This window comes from Lissotriton vulgaris, chromosome 1_1 (assembly GCF_964263255.1).
Source record: "Lissotriton vulgaris chromosome 1_1, aLisVul1.2, whole genome shotgun sequence".
In the NCBI taxonomy this organism is placed as follows: Eukaryota; Metazoa; Chordata; class Amphibia; order Caudata; family Salamandridae; genus Lissotriton; species Lissotriton vulgaris.
The window spans coordinates 724920699-724943789 of record NC_141685.1 but is presented as its reverse complement, the minus strand read 5'-3'; the positions used below and the strand labels follow the sequence as shown (position 1 = coordinate 724943789).

Below are 23091 nucleotides of genomic sequence, written 5' to 3'. Positions count from 1 at the left end.
GTCACAATAAAATACACTGAACATAATCTTTACAAAAGTTATTTACAAAAGTTTAAGCTATTGCCATTATAAATTAAAATCACTTTTATTTAGGTATTAATTATTAAAAAAAATTAAAAGCCATTGTAATATCAATACATCTAAGTCACGTAAATACAAAACATGTTGCATTACAAATGCTATAGGTGTCACATTTGCGAAAGTTATAACTATTGGCATTGTAAATGACAAAGCTATTAATTTAACTATTTTCAAAACCAACACATAAATAAAAAAAATTGTCATTTACAAGACCAATAGCTCAAGCTTTCTTAATGCGAGACCTATTGCATTGCAAATACTTGTTTTTATATCGGTCAGTGCTTCCTGTTGAGGTTTAATTTTCGTGACAGGTGCCTCATTGTCTACTTGTAACTATTCTCTGACCCTGCTTCAAAGGTCAGAGCTGGGTCAGAGAATAGTTGCAAGTAGGCAACGAGGCGCCTGGAAGCACTTACAGGCTTACAGCAGCAGGTGCACAAGTTGAAGTTAATTTCTTTGTAACCCTTTTGTAAAAGGTTACAAAAAATTTGCTTCAACTTTTGCACCTGCTGCTGTAACCCTGTAAGTGACTGGCTGAAAATTCGTCCCCGCTGATTCGCGGATTTTACCGCGATTTCGCGAGATTCGCGGATCGCGAAATAGCGGAAAATCCGCACATTCCGCGAGCGGAACGAATTTTCAGCCCATGCTTAATTTTCATTGGAACGTCAAAAAAGAGCCTGCCAGACACAAGAAACCCCTGCAATCTGGTGGGCGGCCAGACCACGGGTTTGGCGGTACAGCGGCCAGGCTGACCAGGCACCGCACGTCAAACTCATAATCATGCCCTTAGTGTATAACATTGCTTATTTTCATGAATATATTTTTATTATTTTATTTTTCAATGTCAATTGAAAAATGACAATTATGCAATAAGTAAAAGTGAGGTCAGGCACTGTTTTACAGTTGGTGGTACTGGGAGACTCTCTGAAAACATATAAAGAACTGTTGGTTGGCTATGTGTTAAAAACACACCCCTTCACCCATTTTTCACTAGAAGGGCTTATGGAGGATTCCCTTTTCAGAGGATAATTTGGTCTTAGAAAGAGTTTGGTGGGTTTATGGGCCTAATGATATAAAAATTGCCACAGTCAGCTGAAAACTGACTATGGTAAATAAAAAGGGCTGTTGGAAAGATTATAAGAAATACAATTGGCTGGATACCATTTTTCCAGCCCCTTAACAAGTCATGTCTTAACGTCTGATATGCCTGATATTAGGGGCTATTATGGGTATATTTGCTTCTTATTCTCCCTGGCTTGACTACCTCTGACATAACAGCACTGTCTGATCTGAGACCCTCCTTTAATACTGAGGGTTATCGATCACTATTTTGAAGTCAACAATATTAACATACAATAAGATTGCAACCACAATATTTACCCACAACTATATTGCATGATAATTATAAATGAATTAATTCTGACTCCACCTATATTCAGTTCAAAGGTAAGTAGGCTGAGACATTATTTATCGGTCAAAGGTGACAGTGTTTATATATTTAATTTTCTGTGCCATGTAGACTTAGAAACCCTTCTTCGCAATAAACATCTGACAAAAAGAGTAGATTTGCTTCTTGAACCACACTGCCTACCATTACATAGCAAATCTTTCATACAAGCACATTACACTTACTTGAGTTGAAGCATGTGGGGTAGATAAATCCAGCCTTAGAACAATTTGCAACTAGGATCCCTGGTGGTGCGAGTACTTGAAATCCGGATATACATGTAAAAGTTATTTTGTCTCCCTCGAAGAATGCCATTTTATCCCTCTGCTTCAAGCTCAATTCTACAAAATGTTCTTTGAGTTTGTCTTCGGTTACCTGACACAAACCTGTAGAATATTTTTAAATTAGCTCATTGAAATTAATTCAGAAATTAAAATAGGGCATGCCTCACTATTAAATAAGAACAAGCAAACAAGCAATAAAATAAGTAACAATAGCTTCAGATATATTTTTTAAAAGTTGGACATTGATACTCTAAAAACAAGTATGTTGCTTTATACCTTTTTCAGGAATAGATTTTAATCTTCATTTTTTATGTGCTTTCTAGACTAATGTAAATGTATTTTGAGTTTAGCGGAGAATCCTTAAATTCATGCCATGGTAATAATGTTGCTGAAATTGACAACACGCACAGACAGACAACACTATTTTATGTTATCTTATGTTAGGTTCATTTTCCGTGGCAAATTCTCAAAGTATGTATGGCCTAGAACAGACTCAAGTAGTGACAAACATACTAATAAGCATGCATGTAAGCTTAAAAGGCACCAACAGGAAACATGCGCTCTGGCATATATTCTATGGGATTATTAACCTAATATCAATCCATACCATATCGAAACACAAAAATATCAAATATGAAATATCGACTTGCTATAATTAATTAGTAAACGCACAAATATTGAGCACAAAGTCATTGTGAAAAATAAAGATTTAAAAAAAATCAAAAACCAAAATATCAGATACAAAAATATTGTGACCTTTAAATAAAAATATAATACATCAAAAATATTGATACACACAATATAGACAACAATGATATCACCAAAATAATTGAACAATCACTAATAATGTTTTTTTTAAACCACTCAATTAATGTAAAACAATTTCTTAAAATAAGACTAAAAGGTTATATACACATACTTAAGTTAAAAAATATATCACATTTAGGGACACATTAGTATGGCGGGCGGATTTTGTACGTTGTACATTGAAGTGCAGGGGGGTACCATAGGTACCCCCCATGTGGACCCTCCAGAGGCAACGGGCCCCTGCAAGAAATCCACACATGCCTTTCTGTGGCGGCAATGCCACCATGGAAAGGCATGTCACCGCCCTCATCCTAATATGGCGGGCGGTGTCAAACAGACACTGCCACCATATTGATCCCTTTTCCGCCTAGTCGACAAGACGGTAGCGGACGGTCTTTCTGTCCGCCGCGGACCCCCCAGCCATGGTAATATGGCGGGGGATCTTTGCAGCAAGGATGGCGATGGCTACCGCCTGCCCGGCGGGGGCGATCCGCCCGCCATCCTAATGGGGCCTCTAGTTTCCAGCCAAAAAACTAAAAACATTTAAACTACAACTTAAATATCAATAAATATATATAAAAGAATGTGTGTATGTGTGTGTGTGTGTGTGTATATATATATATTTCTTGTAAATAGAATGTAAACTTATCACAGATCTGTTTGCTAAAATACACCATACACCTTGGAAATGTGCCTTATAAATTAATATGAAATGTATTTAATTTCTTAATGAAAACGGCACAATTGGGAACCCTCTGTGAAATTGAACACGGAGTCTCTCTTCCTTTTTTATTTCTTTGCTACCTACTTTAACTGCAAAATGTCTGTGGTGGTCATGTGACCAAGAGCCCATTGGCTCGAAACGCGTCTGTTTTTTTGCCCAATAAACAAACCTTGAACGTACCTGGCTGGTGCGGCTTGTCTTCTCTTTGGTAAACGAGCAGATTAAGTGTATATATATATATTTATATATATATATTCACTGAAAAAACCATAGGTTTCACACCAGTTATAGTTACCTGGAAATTTTACTGACATAAAACCATTGAAATTCCCACGTTATAGTTAGTTGGACTCACTATAACTTGCGCGTGTAATGCACTGCTGATGACATCACATATTACATCACTCATGACATGGTCAGTGACATCACTCATGACATCACTGATGACACCATCCAGTGAATGTGTGTCTTTCTGAAAAATAAATATGTTTTATATATGTATATGTAAAGGTCGATGGAAGAATAAATGGTTAAATAAGTGTCTTAATGGATATTTTTTTTTAAAAAAATGATTGGTTAACCGGCTTATTAAGTGTATCATAGTTAGGCTGTCCTGTTTTCAGTTTCTATTTTTGGTCAATTCTGGTGGGGTTTTTTCAGTGTTTTCAATATCTTAAAAAACAGTTGTTATCAGTTGTTACACATTTTCACGCCACTAAAAACAGCAGAAAAAGTGTTTTTCCGGTGTTTATGGAACGTTTTGCTTTTATCATTGCTTGCTTTCTGCACTGAAAGAACATGGTATATAGACAGTGTACGTATAGTGTATATGAGGTCCAAAGAGATTTTTGCAAATTAATCTTATTGTAGTACACCGTACAATACTTCTTCAATGAGTCTTTGGTCATGTGCGCTCGTGCTTTGCTACCCATGTAAACTTCTGTGAAAAGGCCCTCTTAGCATTTATAGCCCCTTGGGCTGAGAACCGTCAGCTAAGGAGCACAGTTTGGATGACTCTTTCTTTGATGCCACATAAAGCACGAAATTATAAATATTTGTGTTTTAGTTCCTGGGAATCAGAAAACAGTGCACCAGAATGGACTAAAAAGTCAATATCATCACTCTTAACTCTGAAGATTGTAAAGATGCTTTCAGCATACCATCTTACAAGTGGCGAGGATCTTCTACAGGGAATCACTACAGCTTGGGTATCAATTTTGACAGGACATCACACAAATTTTTTATATACGTAGCTGAATCACTACAAATACAAACAATATCACTCCAATCTTTGTTGAACTTGGAAAGAACCTTTTTTGCAGAGCATAAAAAGTGACACTGCGTTCCATGTTTTCCAAAAGTCTGGTGTCACGTTTTCACCACTATTCCAGATGCTTGGTGATATATATACTTGTCACTATACCTTAGATTTAATGTTTAAAGCTTGAGTTGTTGGCAATTCACCTACTATCACTACAGACCCACTAGAAACTATGGTCTGATGTATTAAGGGTTTTTACCCATTCTCTGTGGGCAAATGTGATGACACATATTAGTAAAGATTTTTATGAAACTAGCCATTTTACCTATCAGTGAAAGAATCAAATGCCGCCAAAATATAAAATGTGAGTTTGATATGTCCTGATTCTCTACAGTTTATAAAATAATTAAACTAAACCTAAAACGTGAAACTAAACCCTGCATCTTTAGACCAAAGGCCGTAAAACTGAAAAAAGTAAAAGGAAGAAGAAACAATATTTTAGTGGCATCCCTAAAGAACAAAACTCAAGCAGAATAATGTTAGCCAGTCTTTCTTACTGCTAGCTTGTATAACAAAGATACATTTTATTGACCCCTTCAGTAAGAACAAAATGACTCTTTCACTTTCTTTTTCCTTTCTTTGAATGGCATTTAGTTTGTGGTTGTGCAGGTGTTTTTTCAGTGTTTATATGTTTTCACCAGTGAGGACTATTTTTCATTCAGTGGGGTTTTATCAGTTATTATAGGTTTAAACCTAAAACCCCACAACCTAATCATAGTGAATACATATATTAGCGAGTATTGTTTCAATATTTAAATGTTTGTATCAGTGTTTCACTTTGTATATAAGTGGGTGCATGGGTTGGTGAGTAGCTACATGTGTGTTTCTATGGCTTATTAGATGTTTTTTTAGTATCAGTATAAATGTCTGTTTGATTTGGTGGGGGTGTTACTTAGCACACTGATGCATAAATGACTGACTCACTGTTTGTATGTGTTTTGAAGACAGCATATGTGCCAGACTATATGGGTGAGTGAGGGTGTATATGTATGTGTTAGTAAGTGAATGACTGTCTCACTACTGTCTTCATCGGTAACTACATATGTTTTAATCTAGTATATGTGAGTATTGGTGTATCTAAGTAAGTATATGTGAGAGTGAGAGATTGAAAGAGTTCTTGTTTTAATAAGTATGTGTTTCTATAAGTGATTGTTTAAGAGAGTAAGTATGTGTAAGTTTCCTTAGAAGTAAGGTGGTAGTGTGTGTATAGCTGTATATGCAAATAAATGGATGTTCAATAGTTTATTTGCATGTGTGAGTATGTGTGTGAGCAACTTTTGGAAGACTGTCGGTGTATTAACGGATGTATAGGTGTCTCACTACATATGATGAGTGAGTATATGTATGAGTGACTATATAGAAGTGTTGGTGAGTGAGTGGATGTGTATATAAATGGTGGAATTGCTGAATTGGTTGTTGTAACTGGTATAGGCATGTCCACTTTTTTTTAAATGTTAGTTTTTTTTTTCGAAATGTGTTTCAAGGGTTACTTTACAGTGAAAGTAGGTCAGTCTCTCTGTCACAAGGATGGTGTCATGAGTGATGTCACTGACCATGTCATGAGTGATGTAATATGTGATATCATCAGCAGTGCATTACACACGCAAGTTATAGTGAGTCCAACTAACTATAACGCGGGAATTTCAATGGTTTTATGTCAGTAAAATTTCCAGGTAACTATAACTGGTGTGAAACCTATGGTTTTTTCAGTGAATTTGAAAGGTTTTTTTAACTGCTAATTCCTAACTATAACTGGTGTGAAACCTATGGTTTTTTCAGTGAATTTCATAGGTTTTTTAAATGCTAATTCCTTTCTATATTGAGTTTCTAACCTATGTTTTTTTTTACAATTTGCTGTTTTGTGTAAGTATTAATTTCAAAGTTTTTTTTTTATCATTTTTTCCCGGGGCGCTCTGGGTGCGCGCTCCGGTAAGCTCTCCGGAAAGCGCACCCAGAGCGCTACTTTGGTTCGAGAAAAAAATATGAATGAAAAGTTAATAATAACGCAAAACATTTCGTACCATACAAATAAAAGCAGTTTTTTTAATAAGGAAATGAAAATGATTTAGCATTTCCGTAAAACTATGAAGCCGTCACTTCAGCGCCTACGTTCGCGCCGCGTATGCGCCCCGGAAGCGCTCCGGTGCGCGCAGCGTCAGCGCGTCAAATCATGTGACCTTAAAATAACACTTTTCATTGGTTGCTAACAGTTTTTTTTTTACAAAGAATGAAGTCCCCACCCATTTCCTTCACTTCTTCTTTCACTTTTGTGACTGAAAGACCTGTTTTTTGCTCCTGGATCTTTCTTGGTTTACCATGGCTGCCAGAGAATCCAGCAGTGATGAAGAACCTGATTTCATCAATGAAGAGCCTCCTACCCCAAAGATGAAGGAACATTTTATTTGGAAATTTTTTAAAATACCACCTAACCAAAAAAAGGTGAATGCTCCAAAAGTGGAGTGCAGGATCTGCAAACAAGTCTTGTCACGGGGTGACCCCCCAAAAAAATACTCATTTGGGAACTTTACGATGATCTGGCATTTGGAGTTGAGGCACCCCCAGAATTTTGCCCAGGAAAGTGTCAGGGCTCTGGCACAAGAGGTTCCCAGTGATGGGGCCTCTACATCCACCGGAGGAGCAACTACTTCTGGGAGGGGGCAATCGCAGGAGCTCGTGCTAAATATTCAACATGCTTTTAACCGTGGTGTCCTGAGATGCAGATACTGCAATCAACTCCTTACCTCTTTGGGGAGCAAAGTGTCCAGCTCATGCTTCGAGCATTGGAAAAGCCACTGCCCTTTCCACCCCTAATTTTTTTTGGTTTTTTTGCTCCTGTTGAGCAGTTTCCATTCCCTGTTTTTGTTCCTGTTTTGAAAAAAGAAGAAAACAAAAAGTTCTTTTCAGAACTACCTCCAATTCTCATCAAAGAGCTATATTCTTTAAAAAATGAAAAAGAGTAAGTGAACTGGAGTGCATTGATAATGGAAAGTAAAATGAGTAAGAAAGAACAGAAAGGTATGAGAGGAGAAAGGAAGTGAAGTAGGGGGACTGAAAGAAGGTGAAAGTTGGGAAAGAAAGTAAGGAGAAGAAGAGTGAATATAGGGAATGTTGATATTCAAAGAAAATGTTGAAAAGGAACGGGGGTGTGGAAGGGTAAGAAAAGATGCATTGCTGGAGTTGAAGGCTAAAGGCCTCATTTATGAAGCCATGCGTCACCTTAACCCCTTCGCTGCTGATGACGAGCTCAGCTCGTCATCAGCCACGGGTGGCGTGTGCTGATGACGAGCTGAGCTCGTCATGTAACGCGGAAAAGGGAAAACAGCCGCACAGCGCAAAAATCGCTGCAGCATCGATGCGGTTAACACCACCAGAGCGTCATATTTATGAAGTGGTGCATCTAGGTAGATGCGTCACTTTGTAAGCCCCTGCGCCACATTGTTCCTACATCAGGTGTAATGTATGCAAAAGGGACGTATTGACGCAAGAAAGGGTCGTAGGTGTGACGCAGTGAAATCTATGAGATATCACTGCGTCACTTTTATGACGCTGTTGCGTCCAAATCTTTCGCCTGTTTCACAGCAGGCGTGCAGGCCCTTTCACATGGGGCTTGGCCCCATGTGAAAGGATGCATTGCTGGAGTAGCTTCATTTTTGTGACACACTCTAGCAATGCTTCACTTTTGCGCTTACAGATACGTCTGAAATACTAACGTATCTAAAAGAACTTCCAACATAATACGTCATAAATGTAATATGACGCATGAGTAGAGGACTGAAGTACTCATTTATGAGGCCATACGTCACTTTAACACCACCAGAGCGTCACGTTTTGTGACGCACCAGTGCTGTAAGAAATGCACCTTATTCAGTCATATTTACAAAGTGACGCATCTAGGTAGTTACGTCACTTTGTAAGCCCCTGCGCCACATTATTCCTACCTCAGGGTTAATGTATGCAAAAGGGACGTATTGACGCAAGAAAGGGTCGTAGAGGTGACACAGTGAATAAACTGGGGGCCTCATTTCTGAAAAGTGACGCATCGCTGAGTGAAAACAGCGATGCGTCACTGGATCACTGAAATAATATCGAGGGACAAAATATCGACTTGCCAAAATATCGTGGACAAAATATCGACAGTCAAAATATCGAGTTTGTATCTACAAACAGGTAAGTACAAAAATATCGAGTACAAAATATCGTTAACAAAAATATAGATGTAAAAAATATCGACTTTATTAAAAACAGTGTTAAATCAAATTAATATTAAATTTTAATTACTAAAATATACTTAAAACGACTTAAATTAAATTATAATAATTAAATAATAAATGAAAATAATAAAAATAATTTTTTTTAATCTTATTTGTTGACCCTGAACCCTAAAAATACCCCTTTACCCAAAAACCCAAAACTGACCCTGAACCCTAAAAATACCCCTTTACCCAAAAACCCAAAACTGACCCTGAACCCTAAAAATACCCCTTTACCCAAAAACTGAAAACTGACCCTGAACCCTAAAAATGCCCCTTTACCCAAAAACTGAAAACTGACCCTGAACCCTAAAAATACCCCTTTACCCAAAAACTGAAAACTGACCCTGAACCCTAAAAATACCCCTTTCCCCATGAACTGAAAACTGACCCTGAACCCTAAAAATACCCCTTTACCCATGAACTGAAAACTGACCCTGAACCCTAAAAATACCCCTTTACCCATGAACTGAAAACTGACCCTGAACACTAAAAATACCCCTTTACCCATGAACTGAAAACTGACCCTGAACCCTAAAAATACCCCTTTACCCATGAACTGAAAACTGACCCTGAACCCTAAAAATACCCCTTTACCCATGAACTGAAAACTGACCCTGAACCCTAAAAATACCCCTTTACCCATGAACTGAAAACTGACCCTGAACCCTAAAAATACCCCTTTACCCATGAACTGAAAACTGACCCTGAACCCTAAAAATGCTTCTTTACCCAAAATGTATCAATATTATTCAATTACCAATTAATTATTAATTAACAATAACAATAAAGTAAATATATTAGAACATTAGCTGTAATTATTTTAATAATTAATATTATTTTTTCAAAATTAATTACTTAAAAATAACACAAAATTATATATATTAAAAATGTACTCTAATTAATGTAATTAACTAATTACAATTAATTAATTAACAATTATTTACTAATACAAAATATGTTCAAAATTATATTAATTAATTAACTAATTAATATTAATTAATTATCAATTAATTATTAATTAAAAATATTAACAAACATATATTAATTAATTAATTATTATTAAATTACTTCCCACCCTATTCCCCTATAAACCCACAACCCGCTACAGAATTACATTACGCAATTATTATAAAAACAAAATTCATGTAATAAAATATTTTATAACATTAATACACACTATTCACACATATTATTACATAAAAATACACTATAAAATATTATATATTATTAAAAAATCGATATTTTTGCTATCTATATTTCATACAGTCGATATTACTTCACTTACCTGAAAAACGATATTTTTGTAGTCGATATTATGTCCAGTCGATATTTTGTCCAGTCTATATTTAAAACTCGATATTATGTCCAGTCGATATTTTGGAGTCGATATTTTGTCTCTATACCGCGTCACTTTACTGTGCGCACTCCTTACGACATTCCAGATGTGTAATATTTAATGTATGACGAATCATGTCGCAAGGAGTTACAGATACGTCAGTATTTCTGACGTATCTGTAAACACAAAAGTGACGCATTGCTGGAGTGTGTCACAAAAGTGACGCAACTCCAGTAATGCGTCCTTTCACATGGGGAAAGCCCCATGTGAAAGGTCTTGCGTCAGTCTTACGCCTGCTGTGAGGCAGGCGCAAGATTTGGACGCAACAGCATCCTAAAAGTGACGCAGTGAAATCTCATAGATTTCACTGCGTCACTATTACGAAGCTTTTTCCGGGGGAACGCCCCCTCTGCATACATTATACCTGACGCAGGTATAATGTGGTGCAGGGTTTTAAAAAGTGACCCATCTACCTAGATGCGTCACTTTTTAAATATAGCGCAACGAGGCGCATTTTTTACACCGCTGGTGCGTCACAAAAAGTGACGCACAGGCGGTGCAAAACTGTCGCAAGGCCTTAATAAATAAGGCCCTGGATTTTCCCGATGCTTCGCTCCCCGGTGCGCTTCCCGGTGCGCGTACCGGGCGCTCCCCCCACGCAAATCGAAATTTTTTATTTTTTTTAAATGCACCGCGGGACCCTATTTTAGCCCCCACATCAAACCTAGGGGGTCAGGAGGGGGTCTACCCTGCTCCCTTATAGTCATTTCTCCCTTTTTTTTATGTCACCTCTTGTGTCTCGATCCTACCGAGACACAAGATGGCGGCCGCTCCGGACTGTTTCGAATGTTTACAGACACCCGTGAGCCAATCAGCCTTCCGTGCGCAAGTCGTGTGGCGCGCCCGGTGGGCTCCCCGGTGCGCGTACCTGGGCGCGCTTATAGATATATATAATATATATATTTTTTTGAACCTAAATTACTCAAAATCCACTGGAGTACATATCTTGAGACATAGCAAAGGCACATCGGGCTACCAGACCCTACAATTTTGCCAAGTTTGGTGGAAATCCATTCAGCCGTTCGGGCTAAAAGTGAGGTCGACCGCCCTATGGAAATTAACATGGGGAAAACGCATTTTGGGATCCCCCTTTTATCTCGGCCCCCGCTTGACGAATCCCCCCCAAACTTTCAGAGAAGGACCGGTGCTCAAAGAGGCCATTTTGAGGAAATTTTCCGGCAGATTTGTCAACCGGCGCCAAAGTTATTCCAAATAGAATTTTGAGATTTAACATTGGAAAAAATCCTAACTATAACTACCTACTGGCAACCGCCAGTAGGTAATATATATATATATATATATATATATTCACAGAAAAAACCATAGGTTATACTCCATATATAGTTAGGAATTTGCATTTACAAAACCTTGAAAATTCAATGAAAAAACCATTGGTTTTAGGCCATATATAGTTAGGGATTTGCATTTAGAAAACCTTATTTTACTCGCATAAAACCATTGAAATTCCATATATAGTTATAAGCGCTAACTATATATCGCGCACCCGCAATCCACTGCTGATGATGTCACATATTACATCATTCATGACATGGTTAGTGACATCACTGATGACATCACTGATGACATCTCAAATGACATCACTGATAAAATCACTGATAACATCTCATTTGACATGACTGATCACATCACTGATGATATCATTCATGTGATAATACCATGAACCTCTTCAGACTCTAATATAACCTTAGATACAATCAGTGTAAACAGACAGTCACAGACTGTCACTCATCCATGGAGTTACTCACACACCTAGTCAGTTATGCCAAAAATCAATCACACCTCCATTTTCTCAACTATACAGTTATACACACCTTACTTATTCAAACATATACTAACACATATTTACTTTACTGTCTTATACAATCTCTGATACATGTTCACAATGATCCATACAGCCAATCACACATTCACTGGCTCTTATGCACAGTTATTTATAGATGTCAACTCTCACATGTACTGTGTTTTACATATGTACTTACTTTGACATGTAGCACTGAGATATCCATTCACTCACTAATACACTCATGCACAGTCAACCGCCCATACAGCTGTTTCCACATGCACTTTTGAATCCATACATATAGTGAATCAACTACTCACACATCTATGTACAGAGTCACACACCTCCCAGCCACCCATACACACACACTCAGTTTCCCATACAAATACTTGGACAACCAATCAATAACCCATACAGTTACTGATATAGCTACTGATCAACATATGCAGCAGTTTGTAGAACAACAGATATAATGATGCACAAATTAAAACAGTTTAGTCACTAACCCATGCACTCAGTGAGACACATTTAATCACTCACTCAATCAGTTAGTCATGCACCTAGTAAATCCTTCATCCAGACACTTATATATCCACTCATTCTTCAATATGTAAAACATATTTTAACTTTACAGAAACATACAGTCACTGGATGTTGTCATCAGTGATGTCATCAGTGATGTCACTAACCATGTCATGAATGATGTAATATGTGACATCATCAGCAGTGGATTGCGGGTGCGCGATATATAGTTAGCGCTTATAACTATATATGGAATTTCAATGGTTTTATGCGAGTAAAATAAGGTTTTCTAAATGCAAATCCCTAACTATATATGGCCTAAAACCAATGGTTTTTTCATTGAATTTTCAAGGTTTTGTAAATGCAAATTCCTAACTATATATGGAGTATAACCTATGGTTTTTTCTGTGAATTTCAATGGTTTTTTAATAGCAAATATCAAAAGCTGTCAAATGTCAAGTACGTGATAGGTAAAAACGTTTTCGTGTTTATGCACGCTGATGTGCTTTGAACGCTGCCCCCCCCCCACTCCCCTCTTTTCTCTTAGTAGTACTCTCTCTTTGCAGATAGTGAACGGTAGTTAACTCAGACCTTTACCCCTGTTGTAATCCGTCGTACCTGCTTGTCTCTCCATTTGATTAATTATTATCCAAGCATTTACTGTTTTACAATTGGTTCTCTTTGGATCATTCTCTATTTACAAACAAGCAGAAAGTCGCAATACTCTGTTTAGTCTTTGCAGATAGTGAAAAATCGTGTAAAAAAAAAAAAGTAATCGAGCAAAATCAGTAGACCACTAATTGGATCTCTTTTTGACCTCGCTAAAATACAAACATTGGGAACAACCCTTCATGAGAAATACGAAAATAGTGAAATGAACTGAGCTCCACACCATGAGGGCTGCAAAACAGCTCGACTCCGCCACCCACACCGCCCAAAATAACGGCAAACCCTATGCAAATATTATAAATATACACAACACACCACCAAAGAAACAGAGTAAAACATTTTATTAAATAACTATTTACATAACTATTTTATACTTTTTATTGCCCGATCCGGCTAGCTCAATTGATCGAGCATGAAAGTCATGCACTGATAACAAGCGTTGAGAGTTTGTAGAATGATGGCTTCAGATTTTCCACATACGGTGAGGTGGCGCGAACTGGCAGGGGGCGTTTGGATTCTACCCCTTCTCCAAATAAGATTTTCATACGTGAATGTTCGTTCATGCTTTTTGTCCCTGAGTTGCTTCCATGTCACTGCCTTACATAAATGGCATAAGTCCTGGTTGTTGAGTGCCATACTTCAGAGTTCTAAGCAGCTCTTGTAACACTGTTTAAACCTTATTTGCACCTGCTGCAGCTTCACTATTCAAAGTAAGTGGGGTCCATTTGTGGACCTGACTGCATTAGAAAACAATGTGATACGGTGCCTCCCTAAACCGCTTGACGGAGGCCCCCGAGGGGCGGTGAGATGGCGCGGACTGAGAGGGGGCGCTTGGCTCCTGCCCCCTCCCCAAGTCGTGTTGCCCTGCTGAGGCCTGAGATCGCCCCCGGCATAGGCGGCCGGCTCCCGGGGTCCGGCGGAATTTTTTCCCTTTTGAAGAATCTTTCATTCTGGACCTTGTCCCACAATCCGTTTCACCTGAAGACACGCTGTCGTAGGGCGCCCCTTTACCGTTTTAGTTGCCATTCCGCCCGCTTTTGGTACTCTGTGCCTCTTCCGCCATTCAGCTGTTTACCGCTCGCTCTTGCGACTACAACGTCTCGCTCACCATGTAGTTGAGTTGCTCCCGCTCTTAAGATTTGACCGAACTTTTTGGACTGCTGAAAGCGGTGGAATTCCGACCGCTGGTTGGTGGAGACATTTTGACTATATTCTGCACCTGCATTGTCGCGTAATGCGTTATATGACGCGACGCGTTAGCGCACCCGGAAGTGCTCCGGTGCGCAAGGCGCAGCTTCCCGGAAACGATCCAGAGCGCGCCGCGCAGCGCGTAACGTAAGCATAACAGGTCATGTGACTTGTTAATAAAACTTTTCATTGGTTCATTTTACTTTTCTTTTCCTAATTATGTAAGACTAGGTCATGTGACCTAAAAATAACACTTTTCATTGGATTAAAACATTTTTTTTCCCCAAACGATGAAAGCCCCACCTTGTTTCTGGATGTTTCAGACTGAAGCTGGCGTCACCATGAGAGCACCACCATCTCGTAGCTCCGTCGTGGCCATTCCGCAAGCAATCATGGCAGCCGCTCCCCACCGGAAGCCTGCGGGAGTCGAGGGCCCCCAAGACTTTTGTACAATCTTCAAGGCTGAGGGGACGCTTTCGAGAATGGAACCCAAGCCCTGGCAGACAAGCGTCCGAGTTCCAAGGTGTCCCAGGGCCATTTTACTGGACCAGGCCCAAATCCGAAGAGCTGGCCGCCATTTTAAGAGTCCTGTGGCAGCCGCCTATCGCTGCACCGCAAGAGCGGGAGCAACTCAACTACATGGTGAGCGAGACGCTGTAGTCGCAAGAGCGGGCGGTAAACAGCTGAATGGCGAAAAAGGCACAGTGTAGCAAAAGCGGGCGGAATGGCGACTGAAACGATAAAGGGGCGCCCCACTACAGCAGACAAGCCTCCGCCATGTGCTTCAAAACTGCATATGTATCTCGTGATATCAAGGTTGGGCAACCAGTACAGAACAAGCAGTTACGAGTCCCATTTACACCGGCGCCATTTTGGGCGCGGCCGGGCAGGTCCAGGATCTACTGAAACATAAAAAATGAGGCTGACGTCTCTGAAGCAGTTGACGAACAGCAGGACATAGCAAATAAACATGAACTCTCTAAAGCTGTTAACTCACTGCAGAACAAAACAAGTGAACCTGAAACCTCTGGAATAATTGTCGCTCAAAAGAACAACACACAAAACTCTGTAGTGCCTGAAGAAAAAAAACAGAAGGGCACTGTAGTTTCAGACACACTTAACACTAATGACTAAACAAAGATATCGTCTGTTTATAAAGCAGTTATCATCTTGACAGAATTGACAAAGAAGTGTACAGACACCAATGCATCAGCATTCTCGGAGATAACATCTTAAGGAACAAAGAAAGACCTGTTCACTCTTGACACCCCAGGTGCTGTGTATATTGCACTATAGTGCTGCATCGAGAAAACGGGCAACCCTATTGATGTGGATTTTTCATTATTGATTATTGTAAAGAAATGGCGACTCCCCCCTTTAGCAGATTAGCTAAATGTTTGCGTAATTTAGGCATAAAAGTTATATTATTGTTGTTGTTGTTGTTATCGTTATAGTTCTGGTTAATTTCAAAAAATGGTTAAATATATTTACAGTTTTTGTTGCGTTCGTTATATTTAAATATTAATAAAGTTTTAAAATGTAACTGTCTTGGAGTACTATATTTTTTTTAAAAATCAGGTGAATGGGGCCTTGAATCGGGTTATTGTCATGTGTGGGCTTTGCAAGTGTACTGCTACAAGATCGGACATTTCAAACTCAAATGCACGTTCTTTTTCTTACCTTTCCGAAGCATGGAGCGCAATAGCAGGCAGAGAAAGGGTGATGCACGTGTTGAACACTGCCTGGCCTGCAAATTGCTGGCAGTGCCCCCCCGCCCGCTCCTGAAAGAGGGCACACACACACCGCCGCCCCGAGTACTTCACAAATCTTTAAAAGACCATGCGCTTGTTCAATGGGAAGTGGATAACATGGCTAAGAGCATTTGCTGACTAATGCATGAATATCGCTGACTTTTCAGCGATATTCATGCATTGCGGCCGTTTTTTATCGCATTTGCGATAAACCTTGCTAATAGCAAGGTTTATGTGCGATAAAATTCGCCGAAGTGCGGCGATAATTATTGTCTCTAAACAAGTTAGAGACAAAAATTACCGCTAGTTGTTGGTAATATGCCCCCGGGTTTTTCCTTGCAGGAATCGGGAAGCGAAAGACTAGCACTGAAATCAGTAGTCTCACACCTGAATCGGGAGGGTTGGCATGTCTGGATACTCTACAGCTGGGGCCATAAACTACATCCGCAGGGCTAGGTGATAGCCTGGGTCCGGCCTGGACAATCGGACACAGAGGAAGAGGAGTGTCAGAGGGTGCGGTAGTGAATAGGGTGAAAGGGAGGTGTCGAGCGGGCACAGGGTGTGATTCTCAGAGAAGAGCAGCGCAGATGGGGGAAGTATATGGCCCATGCATGAGAGAGAGAGCGGGGGTGACCATTGCGTGGGGGAGATGCGTGCGAGGGTGGGGAGCCATGCTGAGAATCGGCGGCGTGCAGAGAGTGGCCCTGGTCAAGGCATCTAAAATGGCTGCCGTGCACGACAAAATTGTGGCATTGGACAAAAACGCAAGATGGCGCAGACAATGTTTATCAATAAGGATTCATTTATAACAAAATATTTACTCGCAGTGACAAAATGGTGTTCAGCACTTCCTGATTTCCATCGAATCGAACGTTAACAAACGTCACGCAGCCAAAAAAAAAAAAAAAAAGCTCACGCACAGAGCAGTTTTTAGCCATGTTATCCAATGGAAGGTGGATAACATGGCTAAGAGCATTTGCTGGATAATGCATGAATATCGCTGACTTTTCAACGATATTCATGCATTGTGGCCGATGTGCGGCGATAATTTTTGTCTCTAAACAATTAAAACGAAGCACAAAATGGCGAATTCCCGTTTCGCTACCAGTTTGCGGCCCAGTTCGCGGCCCGTGAAGCGCTTCTACCGTGAAAAATCATTTTTTTTTTATTTTCCCCACGGGACCCTTTAATAAACCCAACAACATTCCTAGGGGGTCAAGAGGGGTATACCTTGCCCCCTTTCAATAAATTCCCCCTTCGTTTTTCACCTCTTCTTCTCTCTCGATCCTACCGAGAGATAAGATGGCGGCCGCTCCGGACTGTTTAGAATGTTGACAGACACCGGAGAGCCAATCAGCTTTCTGTTATCCAATGGAAGGTGGATAACATGGCTAAGAGCATTTGCTGGAAAATGCATGAATATCGCTGACTTTTCAACGATATTCATGCATTGTGGCCGATGTGCGGCGATAATTTTTGTCTCTAAACAATTAAAACGAAGCACAAAATGGCGAATTCCCGTTTCGCTACCAGTTTGCGGCCCAGTTCCCGGCCCGGGAAACGCTTCTACCGTGAAAAATATTTTTTTTTTTATTTTCCCCACGGGACCCTTTAATAACCCCAAAAACAATCCTAGGGGGTCAAGAGGGGTATACCTTGCACCCTTTCAATAAATTCCCCCTTCGTTTTTCACCTCTTCTCTCTCGATCCTACCGAGAGATAAGATGGCGGCCGCTCCGGACTGTTTAGAATGTTGACAGACACCGGAGAGCCAATCAGCTTTCTGCGCGCAAAGTTCCGTTTCGCGAAAAGTAAGCGGACCGGATCGCTGCTCGGAGCGCTGTTACAGATATATATCTTGTTTTGAACGTTAATTTCTCAAAAACTACTGGAGCACATATATTGAGACCTAGCAAAGGCACATCGGGCTAACAGTCCCTACAATTTTGCCAAGTTTCGTGCAAATCCATTCAGCCGTTCGAGCTAAAAGAGAGTCCAACCGCCCTATGGAAAAATGAATGGGAAAAACGCGTTTTGGGACCCCCTTTTTTCTCAGCCCCCCCTTGACGAAACTCCACCAAATTTTCAGGGGCTGCTCAGATACAAAATGTGCCATTTTCCTGAAAATTTCAGCCGATTCCGTCCTCAAACGCCAAAGTTATTAGACATAGAATTTTCAAAAATCCCATAGGGAATTAATCCTAACTATATATACCTACTGGCGATAGCCAGTAGGTAATATATATATATATATATATATATTACCTACTGGCTGTCGCCAGTAGGTATATATAGTTAGGATTTTTTCTCTATGGGATTTTTGAAAATTCTATGTCTAATAACTTTGGCGTTTGTGGACGGAATTGGCTGAAATTTTCAGGAAAATTGAACATTTTGTTTCTGAGCAGCACCTGACAATTTGGGGGGGTTTCATCAAGGGGGGGCCGAGAAAAAAGGGGGGTCCCAAAACGTGTTTTTCCCATGTTAATTTCCATAGGGCGGTTGGCCTCACTTTTAGCTCGAACGGCTGAATGGATTTGCACAAAACTTGGCAAAATTGTAGGGACTGTTAGCCCGATGTGCCTTTGCTAGGTCTCAATATATGTGCTCCAGTGGATTTTGAGTAATTTAGGTTCAAAAAAAGATATATATCTGGGCGTAGCCTAACCACACATCTGATCTGATTGGCTGTCAGCACTTCATCCAAGAAGTGTTGGCAGCCATCTTGGGACCAATATACATGATAGCACCTCTTCAAAAAGCATTGTAGTTAATAGAGGGTTTTAGGACTTTAGTTACATTATAAATCATTTGTTGATGGTACCATACTCGTTTTAGGAATTGTGGTGGGTGCTAAGGTGATTTTACCATGTAAAAAAACCTTCTGCTGTGATATCATGAATATTGTTTGAAAGAAAACTAATATCTCATGATTTTCCCACAGTGGTTTGGAAGGGGATCTATAAGCTAAACTGAAAGCATATTTTCTGTAAATTCACATTATCTTTCTCAGTCATGTGAAAATGAAGTCTGACATTCTCAGTAAACATGTACATCCAACAAGGACAGAGACTGTCAGTTGATTCCTTTGTGTTCTACTGCAGCCTCCTAGAGTGTTCTAAAGAACAACTAGAGCGCTAACAGTCCTACTTATTACAAAGGTATGGCACACCTGAAGCCATCTTGATTGGAATAAAGTGGTAACTCTTAAAACATTTAATTTAAAAAGAAACAACATGAGGGGGTATATTTTGCCATAGAAAGTATGATTAGTGCTGCAGAATGAAAAACTAGGGCACATTTTGAGTGACTTCTCAAATCCTTTTCTATTTCATTAAAACATTCTGACATGCAGTCTCCCAAAATGGCCACCAGAGACAAAAGAGCCCAAATGTAGCCCAAATATCACCCAGATGTAGCCCAAGTATAGCCCAATGACAGAATGTCCCAGAGTGTTCTAAAGAACAACTAGAGCGCTAACAGTCCTACTTATTACAAAGGTATGGCACACCTGAAGCGATCTTGATTGGAATAAAGTGGTAACTCTTAAAACATTTAATTTAAAAAGAAACAACATGAGGGGGTATATTTTGCCATAGAAAGTATGATTAGTGCTGCAGAATGAAAAATTAGGGCACATTTTGAGTGACTTCTCAAATCTTTTTCTATTTCATTAAAACATTCTGACATGCAGTCTCCCAAAATGGCCACCAGAGACAAAAGAGCCCAAATGTAGCCCAAATATCACCCCGATGTAGCCCAAGTATAGCCCAATGACAGAATGTCCCAGAGTGTTCTAAAGAACAACTAGAGCGCTAACAGTCCTACTTATTACAAAGGTATAGCACACCTGGAGCCATCGTGATGGGAATAAAGTGGTAACTCTTAAAACATTTAATTTAAAAAGGAACAAAATGAGGGGGTATATTATGCAATAGAAGGTATTATTAGTGCTGCAGAAAGAAAAATTAGGGCACATTTTGAGTGACTTTTCAAATCCTCTTCTATTTCATTAAAAAATTCTGACATGCAGTCTCCCAAAATGGCCACCAGAGACAAAAGAGCCCAAATGTAGCCCAAATATCACCCAGATGTAGCCCAAGTATAGCCCAATGACAGAATGTCCCAGAGTGTTCTAAAGAACAACTAGAGCGCTAACAGTCCTACTTATTACAAAGGTATGGCACACCTGAAGCCATCTTGATTGGAATAAAGTGGTAACTCTTAAAACATTTAATTTAAAAAGGAACAAAATGAGGGGGTATATTTTGCCATATGAATTATGATTAGTGCTGCAGAAAGAAAACTTAGGGCATATTTTGAGTGACTTCTCAAACCCTCTTCAATTTCATAAAAAAATCCTGACATACAGTCTCCCAAGATGGCCACCAGAGACAAAAGAGCCTAAATGTAGCCCAAATATCACCCAGATGTACCCCAAGTATAGCCCAATGACAGAATGGCCCAGAGTGTTCTAAAGAACAACTAGAGCGCTAACAGTCTTACTTATGACAAAAGTATGGCACACCAGAAGCCATCTTGATTGGAATGAAGTGGTAAGTCTGAAAACACTCAATTTAAAAAGGAACAACATGAGGGGGTTAATTTTGCCATAGAAAGTATGATTAGTGCTTCAGAAAGAAAAATTAGGGATCATTTTGAGTGACTTCTCAAATCCTCTTCTATTTCATTAAAAAAATTCTGACATGCAGACTGAAACATGCACTTTGAATACCAGCAGCAGACGTCCCTGGTGAGCAGTAGCTTTACTACAGTGATCTAATGTGCAACTAGAGTGCTAACATTCAGAATTTATGGCAAATGTGTGACACATCTGAATGCCTTCTTGATGGAACCAAAGTAAACAAGCATTGAAAATGCAATAGATCTCGCCCTCGTTTAAGTTAAAGCCATTCTGTTTGTAATGAGGTGGCATTTTAGCTTTGCTTTTATTAGTGTTTTTTCAACTTTCATGTAAATAACATGCATCTGTATGCATATAAGTATATGTATGCATGCATTTATGTTTGTATTTATATAGATATACAGATGATATATGTTTATATATGTATGTATATATATATATATTCACTGAAAAAACCATAGGCTGTAGACCATATATAGTTAGGAATTAGCATTTACAAAACCTTGAAAATTCACTGAAAAAACCATAGGTTATAGACCATATATAGTTAGGAATTAGCATTTACAAAACCTTGAAAATTCACTGAAAAAACCATAGGTTATAGACCATATATAGTTAGGAATTCGCATTTACACAACCTTATTTTACTCACACAAAACCATTGAAATTCCATATATAGTTAGTTGCACTAACTATATATCGCGCACCCGCAATCCACTGCTGATGATGTCACATATTACATCATTCATGACATGGTCAGTGACATCACTGATGACATCACTGATGACATCTCAAATGACATCACTGATGACATCTCAAATGACATCACTGATGACATCACTGATGACATCTCATTTGACATTACTGATCACATCACTGATGATATCATTCATGTGATAATACGATGAACCTCTTCAGACTCTAATATAACCTTAGATACAATCAGTGTAAACAGACACTCACAGACTGTCACTCATCCATGGAGTTACTCACACACCTAGTCAGTCATGCAAAGAATCAATCACACCTCCATTTCCTCAACTATACAGTTAAACAAACTTTACTTATTCAAACATATACTAACACATATTTACTCTCTTATACAATCCCTGATACAAGTTCACAATGATCCATACAGCCACTCACTCATTCACTGGCTCTTATGCACAGTTATTTATGTATGTCAACTCTCACATGTACTGTGTTTTACATATGTACTTACTTTGACATGTAGCACTGAGATATCCATTCACTCACCAATACACTCATGCACACAGTCAACCGCCCATACAGCTGTTTCCACATGCACTTTTGAAACCATACATCTAGTGAATCAACTGCTCACACATCTATGCACAGAGTCATACACCTCCCAGCCACCCACACACACACTCAGTCTCCCATACAAATACTTGGGCAACCAATCAATAACCCAAATAGTTACTCATATAGCTACTTATCAACACATGCAACAGTTTACAGAACAACAGACATAATGATGCACAAATTAAGACAGTTTAGTCACTAACCCATGCACTCAGTGAGACACATTTAATCACTCACTCATACAGTCAGTCATGCACCTACTAAATCCTTCATCCAGACACTTATACATCCACTCATTCTTCAATATGTAAGACATATTTGAACTTTACAGAAACATACAGTCACTGGATGTTGTCATCAGTGATGTCATTTAAGATGTCATCAGTGATGTCACTGACCATGTCATGTATGATGTAATATGTGACATCATCAGCAGTGGATTGCGGGTGCGCGATATATAGTTAGTGCAACTAACTATATATGGAATTTCAATGGTTTTGTGTGAGTAAAATAAGGTTGTGTAAATGCGAATTCCTAACTATATATGGTCTATAACCTATGGTTTTTTCAGTGAATATATATATATATATATATATATATATATATATATATATATATATACACAAATATATACTACCCACTGGCCGCCAGTAGGTACTTATACTTAGGACCTATTTTCCATAGAAAATCTGAAACATTCTATTTGGAATAAATTTGACGCCGGTTGACAAATCTTCGCGAAATTTTCTAAACCGGTCGGGCTCTCCGGTCCACTCCTATCCTGAAAGTCTTGGGGTGATTTGTGAAGTGGGGGCTAAGAAAAAAGGGGGTCCCAAAACTGGTTTTCCACATGCAATTTTCCATAGGAACCAT

General features: G+C 39.2%; 1 protein-coding gene across 1 annotated transcript in view; it reads right to left on the bottom strand.

Moving 5' to 3' along the window:
- LOC147747717 (complement factor H-related protein 2-like) overlaps positions 1–23091 on the bottom strand; it is a 297443-nt gene that overhangs the window by 168371 nt on the left and 105981 nt on the right. The window contains exon 4 of the mRNA XM_086926053.1: positions 1717–1917. Coding sequence (XP_086782179.1) covers positions 1717–1917 — 201 coding nt within the window. The remainder of the gene's footprint in view (positions 1–1716; positions 1918–23091) is intronic.